The sequence below is a fragment of the Silurus aristotelis genome (genome assembly GCF_946808225.1).
Source record: "Silurus aristotelis genome assembly, chromosome: 2".
Classification (NCBI taxonomy): domain Eukaryota; kingdom Metazoa; phylum Chordata; class Actinopteri; order Siluriformes; family Siluridae; genus Silurus; species Silurus aristotelis.
The window spans coordinates 24,831,533-24,845,590 of NC_139575.1; the positions used below are offsets into that span (position 1 = coordinate 24,831,533).

Below are 14,058 nucleotides of genomic sequence, written 5' to 3' on the forward strand. Positions count from 1 at the left end.
AACTGTTTATCTCTGTCAAGCTGCTTTGGGACAGCGTCCATTGTTAAAAATGCTATACAAATAAAAACAAACTGAATAGAATTGAATGTGGCATGTGCACTGTATATTTAATGATGGCGTTCTACTACTATTTCTGGGGCTTAGTTAGCCATAACATTTATTAAATGTAATGCATTCACAATTTTCATCTTTTTGTAATAAGCTATGCATTTTATAACCCTGTAGAAAATGTTATGTTTCACAAAGTGTAGTAGAATTATACAGTGACTAAAATAAAAGTCACTTTTGAAATCTTGCACACAATCCAATCTTATGGCTGGGAACTTAGATCCCGCAACTCTTGATCTTTAAGGTGAGGTGATTAAGGTTTCCAAAATAATATATATATATATACAGTATTAGATGGATCTCAGGACACAATGAAAAGTTTGCGCTAGTGTTTATTCTGAATTAGAGGAAAACAGTGTCTTGGTTTTAAGAACGAGTGTTTTGTGGCTGACAATAAACACAAATACCTAGGTGAACATTATAATCAAACTGCATTGCAGATATGTGAAGCCAGTAAATGTAAGGTGTGTGACACAAAAACTCAGAACTTTCAGTTCTCAAGTCTGTCTAAATTGTGCTGCAGCACAGTCTGAGTCAATGTCTTTAGGTCAGAATTTGGGTGGTTGTGACAGAGTTTGTCATATAACCATATAAGATAAGATACGGAAATCAGCCTCGATATAGCCTTATGACAGAGGTTGGAAGTAACAAACTACAAATACTTCATTTCTGTACTTAAATAGATTTTTCTGGTGTCAGTACTTAAGTCAGTACAATTTTTTTTATTTTCACTCATAACATTTTTACACAAATATCTGTACTTTCTACTTTTTACGTTTTCAAACCAGGCTCGTTACTTTGGTTTATTCTATTTAGTGAAATGTTTTTATATTTTTTCTTCTCATTTTGCACCGTTTTCAGTCCATCAACCTTTTTCCTGTCATTGCACGGCTTTTTTAATCTACTGGTGTATTATTTCCTGGCTATTACACACCACAGATGAAGGCTAGTTTACGAAGCTAACAATGAACAATTTTACATTTTATTAATACATTTTATAAATAAATCTAAAAGAGGTGAAATTTAACCTTCAACGCAACTCACGTTTATTTACGATGCCCTTTCTTTACTCAGATATAAAAAATAAATAAAGTAAACTGAATAATTATTTTTAATCATTAAACATTTGTTTTACTGATGCGGCAAGTATCAAATCAGCACCAAAATCCCCCATGATGCGCACATCCGACAATTAGCCCACTCGGGTCGACAAACGCACCGGCGCGTTTTGTGGCATTTTTTCCTCTTTATGCCGAAACAAACTTACATTTCTCTGTCTTTTTTGATTCATTCGAATCTATAAAGGGTCTTTATTAGTATACACTCATAATAACAACAAAACGCTGTGCTTTTGTAAAATAAAGAAAACAGACAGGGGGCGCTCTCTGCCGTCTCTCTCTTCACAGACACATAAATGAAACAACCTGAATCTCAGTGAATACTTGCCTCACAGACACAATAATACAATATATAAATAGAAAGCTGTCTACTTTTAAATCAACAAATTCACATTGAATACAAATAATCTCTGATTAGGTAATCCGTATAAATTAGAAGAGTTACAGTTTCTCCGGTATCACCTCATTAACCGTCCGGGTGGTAACATAGCAAAGGTTCCGTGTGGCGTCCTAATGATTTCCGTAATCTAAAACAAAACATTTACAAGAATATTTGGTCATGATCTATGTTGAATAATGAGCATTTGTTCATGCCCATGTTTATTAAAGCATAAATAAATGGGAAAGTATTAATTTAAGGTACATTTAGAACAAAAAAATAGTTGCGATTAATGTTGAGTTAGCTCATGGGAATCACGCAGTTAATCGCAATCAAATATTTTAATCGATTGTCAGCCCTAATATTCATATGATGTGAGATTCAGTTACCAGCGTGACACTAAAACAGGTAGTAGTAAAGTCTACTTTTTACTTCAGTACATGTCAGAGTCCAAACTTCTTTAACTTAACTGAGTAAAAAAGTATAGTGTGTTCTTCAAAGAATGAGTATCTCTCCTTCTTCTTAAGTGAAGGATGTGTGTACCTTTGCCACCTCTGCCTTAAAGGTCTGGTTTCAGTGACCAAATTAAATACGATTACTGGCTGCTCAATACTTTCTTGGCCAGTTTTGTGACAATAGTTACTGAACAAGGGAGCGATCAAAACACCAAGCTGTGTTTCTCTTAGTGAAGCCAAGACTGCAGACATAAAAACTCCTGAAACAGGCAGGAAGTCAAATTGATACTTTTCAGTCCTGGCAGAACGTCATGAGAAACAATACCCAGTGTGAAGTGATTATATCTTGGAGACTGAAAGCTGCCAAAAATTATTAGTGTGTGGACACCTGACTATCGCACACATATGTCCTTGTTAAACATCCCTATTACAGATTTATTCCAACATTGCTGTTAAAAGTGTGTCTGTGGGGGGGTTGTGCTCATTCAGCGTTATTGAGGTCAGGCACTTATGATAGGTGAGGAGGACTGAAGCAATCAGTTAATCCCAAAGTTGTTGAAATCAGGGATATTTACATTTCTTCAACGGCAAGCTCATGGAGCTGGCTTTGTGCACAGGGGTATTGCCATACAGGAACATATTCATATTCAGTTTTTATTTGTACAGTGCCTTTAACAATAGACATTGTATCTAAGGTTTACATAGATAAAGGTTATAAAATTAGAATTTTTAAGTTTAGTGCTTATAGTTTTAATTCTAATGAGCAAGCCAGTGGTGAACATGTTTTTGGGGGGTTTGCTTGGTTTCAGTGAAAGGAAATTATAATGCTACAGCATGCAAAGACATTTTTTACAAATTTTTTTTAAATATGGGCTCTCATTTGTGTCCACAAACATTTAGGCATATGTTGTCTATATGTAATTATTAACTTATTTTAAACAAGTAATTTTTGTTTATAATTTGTAATATTTAAATTGGGTTTTCAAACAAGTAGTTTTTATTTAGAATTGAGGCAAAACCCCAGTCTTTAGTTTTTTTGTGGATAAATGCATCCGGAGAGTCGAGGGTTTTCTTCTTCTTCTTCTTTCGGCTGCTTCCATTAGGGGTCGCCACAGCGGATCATCTGTCTCCATACCCCCCTGTCCTCTACATCTGCCTCTTTCACACCAACTACCTGCATGTCTTCCCTCACCACATCCATTAACCTCCTCCTTGGCCTCCCTCTTTTCCTCCTACCTGGTGGCTCCATCTTCAGCATTTTTTTACCAATATAATTCATGTCCCTTCTCTGCACATGTCCAAACCATCTCAATCTCGCCTCCCTCACCTTGTCACCAAAACATCCTACATGTGCTGTCCCTCTAATAAACTCATTTCTAATCTTGTCCATCCTCGTCACTCCCAACGAAAACCTTAACATCTTCAGCTCTGCTACCTCCAGGTCCACCTCCTGTTTTTTACTCAATGCCACTGTCTCTAATCCATACAACATCGCAGGTCTCACCACAGTCCTATAAACTTTCCGTTTCATTCTTGCAGATACCCTACTATCACAAATCACTCCTGTCACTCTTCTCCACCCACTCCACCCTGCCTGCACTCTTTTCTTTACTTCTCTAACACACTCTCCATTACTTTGCACTGTTAAACCCAGGTACCTGAACTCCTCCACCTTTTCCACCTCTTCTCCCTGCAACCGCATCACTTCACTGCCCTCCCTCTCATTCACACACATGTACTCTGTCTTACTCCTACTGACTTTCATTCCCCTTCTCTTCAGCGCATATCTCCACCTCTCCAGGCTCTTCTCAACCTGCTCTCTACTCTCACCACAAATCACAATATCATCTGCAAACATCATAGTCCAGGAAGACTCCTGTCTGACCTCGTCCGTTAACCTGTCCTTCACCACTGCAAACAGGAAAGGGCTCAGGGCCAATCCTTGATGCAGTCCAACCTTCACCCTGAACCAGTCTGTCGTACCTACTGCACACTTCACTGCTGTCACACTGTCCTCATACATGTCCTGCACCACCCTCACATACTTCTCTGACACACCTGACTTCCTCATACAATACCACAACTCCTCTCTTGGCACCCTGTCGTACGCTTTCTCTAAATCCACAAATACACAATGCAATTCCTGCTGTCCTTCTCTATACTTCTCCATCAACATCCCCAAAACAAATAAGGCATCTGTGGTGCTCTTCCTCGGCATGAAACCATACTGTTGCTCACAGATGGTCACCTCTTCTCTCAGCCTGGCTTCCACTACTCTTTCCCATAACTTCATGATGTGACTGATCAACTTTATTCCCCTGTAGTTACTGCAGGTCTGCACATCTCCCTTATGCTTAAAGATCGGTACCAGCACACTTCTTCTCCATTCCTCAGGCATCTTCTCCCCTTCCAGAATCCTGTTAAACAATCTGGTTAAAAACTCCACTGCCATCTCTCCTAAACATCTCCACGCTTCTACCGGTAAGGAGAGTCGAGGGTTTTACTGGTTGTAAATGTTTCCATTCGGATTTTGTGTGAGTCATTGATTTTTAAATGTAGCCTATAAATAAAATTCTTTTATATTATTGATTCATACAATAAGGCCCTATTTTCTGCTTTTAACCGAGACCTATGGGGCACACTTCGGAGAGGATTAGAAGGGTAAAAAATGTGAGTGGGAAACATATGAGAGGATAATGAATAATTAATTGGAGTCACTTTAAAATGTGTTTGTTGTCGCCTCGAACCAGGACAGCTGTTACCCCTTCGGGTGGAATCCTCCATATTTCACCCACAATAAACGAAAACCTGTTTTCTGGTTGTTTGGAATTCTGGCACATGCTTAATAATACAAGTTATTCAGTGTGAATAGGATATTTCATATTTTTAATAGTTTGACTACTTTTTTTTTCCCCACAAAATTCTTTTCAGTTTTAAAGAGTTAAAATCTACTGCAGCAGTAGATACACAGTGATTCAAACATGTAGTAACACATAATATGTCTGATATAGTGTTTATAATAAAACCTTACACATTTGCATTATTTGCATTTGATCTACATCTTTTCAAATCAAGCTTTTAACAACATCATAGTTGTGCCAATCATCCCAATTCATGCCAAATATTCATCTTTATATATGTTATATTGACAGAAATGTTTGCAGACCATAAGATTCGTACGTACTGTTATAATAACCTCCAATTCTCTGGGAAGGTGTTTTACTAGATTTTGAAGTGTGTGCTTATTAGTAAAGTCAGGTAATGATGTAGGGTGAGGAGGCCTGGGGTGAAACCAGCATTTAAATTAATCCCAAAGGTGTTCAGTTCAGGAGGTCAGAGCTCCATAGCAGGCCACTCAAGATCTCCCACTCCAAACCCAGGGGGCAACGCCATGCTGGAAAAAGTCTGGGTTTGCTAGTTTAAGGGAAGGAGACATCCAAAGACCTTCCACACAATTATGAGCAAACAGTTTGAGGAAGAACCACACATGTGTGGAAAAGTCAGATGTCCCAATAAAGTCAATATAGTTTCTGTTCCTGGCCAAGCAAAAAAAGGCAAAGAAATTGCACTCCTGTTTTATGTAAAATTCAGCATTAAATGGTGCAACTCTTTCTTTTTTCTGTAAAAAGCTTTTTGCATGTTTACCCACAAGGCTTCAAATGTGAATAAATCAAAAGAATGCTTTATTTAGTTGTTCCTTTCATGCTAATTTCCTGACCAACAATTTTTGGTTAATACCTTCATGTTTTGGCTTTTTTTTTTGCCCAGCAGTGTATAATCCAGTGCAGCATTTGGAATAAATTTTAATTTGCTTCTCTGTGTAAAAATAACGATATGCATAAGTTTGCATGGGCTATAAGTTGTCCATAATTAATATACAACCATTTTGTTATCTTGAAGCCTCAGCAACTCATGGGATTCAAAAGGGCCAACACTTTTATTAGCAGATTGGATTTAATAAAATGGTGTGCAGTTTACATGACTAATTGAGTAATTTGTTAGCTGCCAAAATCGGATCGTGTAGCGTGTAAGTTCAGTCAGCGGGAACAGTTATAAACCTGTTGGGGAATCTGAATTTACAGGTGGACGAACACTCTGAAATCATTTACACACCCAGCTTCGAAACTAATGCAGTTTCGTTCCAGAGAAATCACATATAATGATATCTGAAATGAAGTTTTGACTTAAACCGCTGTCATTAACTGCGCTGATGTTGTGAAAGAAAAATGTTTGTTTACATGGCAGCATTTGGTTTCCTGTGGTGCTTTGATGGGACTCTGCATTCCACCCACACAACCTATTATATTTGGGAATAAAGAAATGGTTAGGTCTCTCTTTAACACTAACATACAATGAAATTGTGCAAAATAAAAAAAAGCACAGGGTTTATCTGTTCATGTGTCTGCCTCTGCAAAAGATAAATAGCCCTGTGTTGGAGGTCCAATTCATTACTGGTATAATGCTTAGCGAATTATTCAAATCCTGCTTCTGAATAGAACGGATGAAACCTGCAAGAATTCTCTGCTTCTTAAACCATACAGTGTTAAAAGCATTTAACTTGATATGTAAGGTTTTTTTTTTTACCTCTACTTTAGCTGTATGTTCTGATTGGTGGATTGCAATTGCAATAAACCTCGTTCATGTTCATTACATTCACTGTCACATTTCAAGTGCGTCTTTTCTCTGTAACTAATGATGACGTTATAGATGTGCGTATAGACTTTATCGCATGTCAATCATAGGTGGTGTGAATCTACATTCTGAGCCAGAAAGAAATCAGCATTTGCTGCATCTGTTATCGTCTGATATATAAAAAATATATAATTTTTTTTTCACTATGATAATGATTTTGTTCTTTGTTTTACACAAAATAAATAAATTAATTAATTTTCAGCTATTTGTTAGCAGTAAAGATGATGTGGATGCCAAAAAATTGTGCATTGTGTGTGTGTGTGTGTGTGTGTGTGTGTGTGTGTGTTTACATTAACAAAGAGGTGGAATTATGTTATTAGATGTGGTCTAGTGTCTGCCAAAATATTTGTGTACAATTAATTATGAACCATGCTTTGGGAATTGTTACATCCAACCAAAAGGATCCTAATAACAGTTACAGCTGTTGTCCGTGCAATTCAGTGCAAATGTTTTGCGTGACCGTGTTTAAAAAAAGATGGAACCAACAAATCAAGGATTTTTTGATAATAAATGAAGCTTTACAAAATATACCAGCTGAGGTTTTGAAATCTAGATTTTGAACTTGTTATTAAATATAACGTTCGGTTTGGACTGAAATCTTACAATATTTACATCATGTCAATACTTAAAAAATAAATGTTTTTCAATGTTATAACATTTAATGTTATTGTGTATATCACACGATATTAACGCATAATATTTATGGTTTTTGGCAGACAGACTAATCCAGAGTGATGTAAAGATATCTCAAATATTTATACATCTAAGCACTTAAGCATTAAGGTCCTTGCTCAGGGAGCCCATAAATGGTAGTTTGGTAGTGCTGGAACTTAAACTCATTACCTCCCAATCAGAAGTCTAACATCTCAACCACAGAGATAATGCGTGATGTGGAGACAAAAAGCCACAGAAAATGGAGCGGTTGTCTTCAAAGGGTGCACTAAATTCATGTAATAAAAAGATGTGGATTATCCTGCTTATACCATAGTCATTTACAAACAGTGATTAGACAAAATTGTCATTTATGCTTGCAGTGCAGAATTTGACTAAAAGAATAAAAATTGCATGAATAATATGAATGAATAAAATAAATCATTTTACTGATCTATTTTATATACAGGACATTAGATCTAGAATTGCACCTGCTCTGAATCATACCCAGAGATAAAGCAGTACAATAAGATTACATTCATTTAAATGAATTATAATAAGCATTTGCATATGTGCTGAGTCTCTTCTGATAATGAACCTGTATAAAACTTACTGTAGTTACAGAAGTTTATAGAGCAGTGCATCTACCTGCCAGTCAGAACAGAGTTTTCAGACAGACCAGGGTATAATTAAACTGTAAAATCTCGTTACATGCATATTTTTGCACTCAATTTGTACATTGTTTTTGCAGTTGTATAGCATCCTGCTGGCTTATAGATTTATTTAACCACCTGGTCACAAACAAGCAAATGGAAAATATCTATGTATTCGAGTGAAACCTAAGGATCATCGCTCCTGTCTTTCGCAAGACCATGCCATTTAGAGCATGACGTGTTAAACTAACTGAACTGTAACTTTTAAAATTGTATCTGAAATTTCACATTTTCATTAATCTTAAGTAAAACTGGTTAAATCCGGTCTCAATCCAGTTTTATGGACCATCATATTTTTATTCCAGGAAGTCTGCTGATAATAGACTTCTAATTAGTAAAACTGCATTAAAGTGAATGTAGTGCAAAAAAAAAAAAAAAAAGTATGATTAATTTTTGGTGGTTTATACGTTATATAGATGATCTTAAATAGATGACTCATAACTGCAGTGTGGGACTTGCTCAAGCATGACTTGAAATTTCTAATCCTAAAATTCCATTAGACCATATATTTACTGAATGTAATGTCATGTCATGTCATGTAATGTAATACAATTCCGAGTGTATTTCTCTCTTTTTTTGCAGGCATTTGGAAAAGAAATTCTTGAGGCTATATCATTTATAGGAATTCGAAGTCGAGACTGGACAGACTACTCCACACAAAGATATTTAAAAGGCTTTATTTCATATGATTAGCTAGTTGATAACCAATGAATGAATTTGCATGTAGACCTTTTTTTTTAGTGGCTGGTATCTCTTCAAGTACTGACATTATTGGTTTACAGAATGACAATAACCTACAGGAGTAGCAAAGGCTTTATCTTCTGATGGTAAATGGGATCCTCCGTAAGAGATAAAAGCATGCCAAAGCATCCACAAAAGGAATCACTGAAACAGGTACCTCTACACGAGACACAATGAACGAGGACGAGCGGGTCTTTGGAAACGTCTTTACGTGGTTCTCACCGAAATGAACACAGAGAACAAGAGTGTGTTAGATCATGTTAGTAAGCACGATGTCTCGACATTATGGCGTTGGGAAAGTGTTTGCCGATAACATGGCCGGGAAAAAAAGGTGGTGAAATTAAATGTCTCAGCATGGGCAAGGGGCCAGTCATCTGGCATCCAGTGTCCCAGGGAAGACTGGGATTTTGTTGTCTGCTTGGCAGGGGTGTAATGATCCCCTGTAGCTTTTCAATCATGGTCTCACACACACACAAAAAAAAAAAAAACCATGAAGACATTTTTTTCTGCATTGGTTCTATTGCAACATCTTAAGCAGCAGCACAGAAAGTCCAAAGCAGTTGGACATGACTTAAAAAGCACACATCAGCGTTAAAGCAAATGTTCCAGAGACAAAAAATGTGACTTTGGTGGAACTTAAAAAACAAAACAAAACAAGACATTCAAGATGGAACAAACAATAGCTCCATTGCTAAACATTTCATGATGTAAGCGTGATACCATAGACAGGGCCTATTAGGAGTTGCGTACTCACGCCATACACACAAGTTAGACATAAAAAAAAAAGTTAATTCACAGTAGGCTCGTCACAACTTCCCCCACCCAGTGACAGACATGAAACTGTCCCTATTTTAAACTTGTAAAAAGGCCCAAACATAATGGTGTAACTCCTATATGAAGTAATATGTAGACTGACTCAAAGAAATAAAAAACAAAGTATCACACGTCACATTGAATTACAGGCTTTTAACAGTTCAGTCAACAACAGTTTTGTTTTAATAATCTATAATGATAGGATTTTTTTCTCCTCAATTATAAGACACCCATTAATGTTTTTAGCCACCCGGAAAAACTTCAAACCTTGATTAATTGAAATACTCCTTTTTACACACACATACACACACACACACACATACACACGCGCAGGCATACACTAACATAGACACACATTGCATAATAAAATCATGCCACTGTTACATGTAGATCACCAGAACTGTAATTGTTGTACTAATCATATCTTTTGCAAGCATTTGTGTACTGATTAAATGTGAAACACCAAATCACCAGTTCGTTTTGGATACATTGATGTAGAGATACAGTAGCTAACACTAACATACGAATACTCTATGACTAACAACATGAACTGTGCATGAACTGGCTTTAGTGTGATTTGAGTCCTGCCACTTTGTGATCTGTATGTGAAAAGAAAGAAAATATTACACTGCCTTTCAACAGACAGACTTTTTTTTTTTTTCCTTTCGCAACTTCTGAATCAAAGAGATGTACAAAGAGTGTGTGATCTGTATGGTTTTTTTTTTGTTTGTTTGGTTTTTTTTTTGTCACTGAAGTGAGGTACACGTTCTTGTCCTACGATTATAAGGTTTTGTGGAAAAGGGACCACACATATGGCTTCTGACTTAGCTGTCCTTACTGTAAATACACACAGATTTCTTTAACCAGAAAAAAAACAATCCAAATATATTGTATTCACACACAACATATTAGCAAGACATAACATATACAAAAAAATAAAAAATAAAAAATTAACACAAAAATTTCAACTAGACAAAAAAACATGAGAAAGAAAGCACGATAAGCTCATAAGAAAACCAAATCACAAATGCAAGCACAATAATATGGCACATTTGAATAAAACAGAACAAGACATTGAAATTGCACACAGCTCAGAGTAGCACTCCTCAGATCGAAATAAATAAATAAATAAATAAATAAATAAATAAATAAATAAATAAATAAATAAATAAATAAATAAATAAAGTTACCTGAAAGGCTTTATATCTTCAGCTAAAAATTTACATAAATTCCTATACCCGCTTTGGGGGGATTTAATAAAATGTGCAGTCGTTGTATTTTTTCCTCTACGTTTTATTATCAAAATGACAAATGCCACACATACACAATATATGCTCTATCTTCAAAACATGCTTCTATGTACATCAAGTATAGACACATGCTGTATTAACAAAGTTTATCAATGCATATGTACAGCACAATTAGAGGAGAGCAAAGGGAAAGAAGTGCCCATCAATGGACTGAACTAAGTGTGGCCTATTTCCTTTTTTTTTTTTCCCCTTCTAACATAAAAGGACGGAGATGAGACAAGGTTTTATCACATCTCCGGTTAACTGCGTCCCTTCCCATTAAACCTGCGTTATTACTTTGGCATTTTATTTGTCAAATGTCTTGGGAATCGAATGGCGCTTAAATGGGTTTGTTTGCGGTTGTAGGCAAAGTTCCTTCAAACAAACAAAGGCAGTGAACTAACCAGCGGCTTTAAATGTGATTTACTGGTATACACCATTAAAGAATGGAAAATGGATTCAATAGCATTTGTGAATTCATACCAATGCTAATTGATGGTGAATTGATTTGTTCTCACAAAGCTTTCTTGGTCAGTTTATGTGGTGAAATGGTGGAGATGTTGAGATGAATGAATTTAGGTAATATTAAGTAAGGCAATACCACCAAGAGAATCTCTTCTGAAAGCCTTAAAGAAAGCTCAGAAACCAAATAAACAGCCGATTTTGGGGGTTTAGGTATAGTGGATTATATTATGTCAAATTTAGACTTTTCAACAACGCTGTGGAAAAAAAAAGAACAAAACTAAAGGCAGCCCTGCTTCTTCCTTCGTCTCATAAACAAATTTAACCTTTAGATTTGTAAAAGCTAAACTCACACCCAGCAGACTTAAGATATTAATTTACACACACGTTGTAAACAATTTGATTGCAACGAAGGCTTACCATAATATTCGTGGTGATATGTTGGTAATTTCTACCAGTGTATAACTGAATTGTGAATTAGTGAATTAATTAGTGAATTAGCCATAATTTACTGCAACTTATTAAACGTTGCTACACAGGGAGCGAAAAACATAAAATTGTATATATTTCATCAGGTAGCATTTTTTTTGCTCTTATATACACGCATTGTTATTATTTCATTGAATTAGTTTGGTATGTTGATGGTAACTGACCACAGAAAATGAAGAGGGCATGTCGGGGATATGAAAGCGATATGACTCCATGTGAAAATATCGCTCGGTTGCAGGAGCATGGGATGAGATATTAAAAGTTGCTTTGGGACGACAAAACATGTCTTCTTTAACCTCGCATCCACTCAGTGTATACTACATGATAATATTGAAGGGGGGGGGGCATGGAGTTTTCACATTCAGCAATGTTGACTTCAAGTACAGTACAAAGTACAAAGTCAGGTACATTATTTCTGAAACTTATTTGGAGTAGGCATGGGCAGTGGTTGGTCGGCTTTCATGCAGTGGTGGTTGGGGTGGATGGGTTAAGAAGGGAAGTTAGTTGATTAGTTGAATTTGTAAAGAAGGTGAAGTTACTTCTTGGCATGGAGACCAGCCAGTGTGGCATCTATGTCCTCTTCTTCTTTCAGGGTGTGCCACTGAGCGATAGGACGGCGTGGGTTGGCCAGCATGTCGGACCAGTGCTTCAGCTCCGTGCCCGAGGCCTTGCTGCCGATAAAGAGCTTTCCGATGGCATCATTCTTACCAATCTTGTCGTAGTCAAAGACAGTGACCACCACAAGGATTTTCTAGGTAACGAGACAAAGAAAATAGCAATTCAAGCATGTTTAATTTTATGATGCACATGGTGAGATGTGTGGATTAACATATCGTCATATGGTTTTAAAATGGTTTCTCCTGCATAAAATGTAATAAAATGGGATTCACTGTGCCCTAATTGTCCCTTACATGGAGAGATCACAAGTTCATGTCCTGATTAAATCAAACCTATTTGAGGCCAGGAGCCAAGGATGCAAAATTTGCTGTTCTCTCTGGGTGAGGAGGCTGGCATTAAACTCTTTCCCCTTTCAATCACAGAGACAATAACCAATCATGAGTGTCTGTGAGCCCATGTATTCTGAACACAATGGATACTGCTGTCTTCACCCAAAGAGCATGTTGCAGCTCATTTCAATACAGACATACTTACAATTTACAATATATGTTTTCTAAAATGTTCTTCTTCTTCTTTCGGCTGCTCCCATTAGGGGTCATCCGTCTCCATACCACCCTGTCCTCTACATCTGCCTCTTACACCAACTACCTGCATGTCTTCCCTCACCACATCCATGAACCTCCTCCTTGGCCTTCCTCTTTTCCTCCTACCTGGTGGCTCCATCCTCAGCATTCTTCTACCGATATAATTCATGTCCCTCCTCTGCACATGTCCAAACCATCTCAATCTCGCCTCCCTTGCCTTGTCACCAAAACATACTACATGCGCTGTCCCTCTAATAAACTCATTTCTAATCTTGTCCATCCTCGTCACTCCCAACGAAAACCTTAACATCTTCAGGTCTGCTACCTCCAGCTCCACCTCCTGTCTTCTACTCAATGCCACTGTCTCTAATCCATACAACATCGCAGGTCTCACCACAGACCTATAAACTTTCCCTTTCATTCTTGCAGATACTCTTCTATCACAAATCACTCCTGTCACTCTTTTCCACCCACTCCACCCTGCTTGCACTCTTTTCTTTACTTCTCTAACACACTCTCCATTACTTTGCACTGTTGACCCCAGGTACCTGAACTCCTCCACCTTCTCCACCTCTTCTCCCTGCAACCGCATCACTCCACTGCCCTCCCTCTCATTCACACACATGTACTCTGTCTTACTCCTACTGACTTTCATTCCCCTTCTCTCCAGCGCATATCTTCACCTCTCCAGGCTCTTCTCAACCTGCTCACTACCCTCACCACAAATCACAATATCATCCGCAAACATCATAGTCCAGGGAGACTCCTGTCTGACCTCGTCCGTCAACCTGTCCATCACCACTGCAAACAGGAAAGGGCTCAGGGCCAATCCTTGATGTAGTCCAACCCTCACCCTGAACCAGTCTGTCGTTCCTACTGCACACTTCACTGCTGTCACACTGTCCTCATACATGTCCTGCACCACCCTCACATACTTCTCTGACAC

At 37.4% G+C, this 14,058-nt stretch overlaps 1 protein-coding gene across 5 annotated transcripts in view; it reads right to left on the bottom strand.

Annotated features, from left to right (window-relative positions):
• Positions 1 to 8,777: 8,777 nt before the first annotated feature.
• The window catches only part of syt2b (synaptotagmin IIb), a 59,709-nt gene continuing 54,428 nt past the window's right edge, over positions 8,778 to 14,058 (bottom strand). For all 5 annotated transcript variants that reach the window (XM_083530491.1, XM_083530489.1, XM_083530490.1 and 2 more), the window contains exon 9: positions 8,778 to 12,661. In XM_083530491.1, coding sequence (XP_083386617.1) covers positions 12,446 to 12,661 — 216 coding nt within the window. In that variant the 3' untranslated portion in view covers positions 8,778 to 12,445. The remainder of the gene's footprint in view (positions 12,662 to 14,058) is intronic.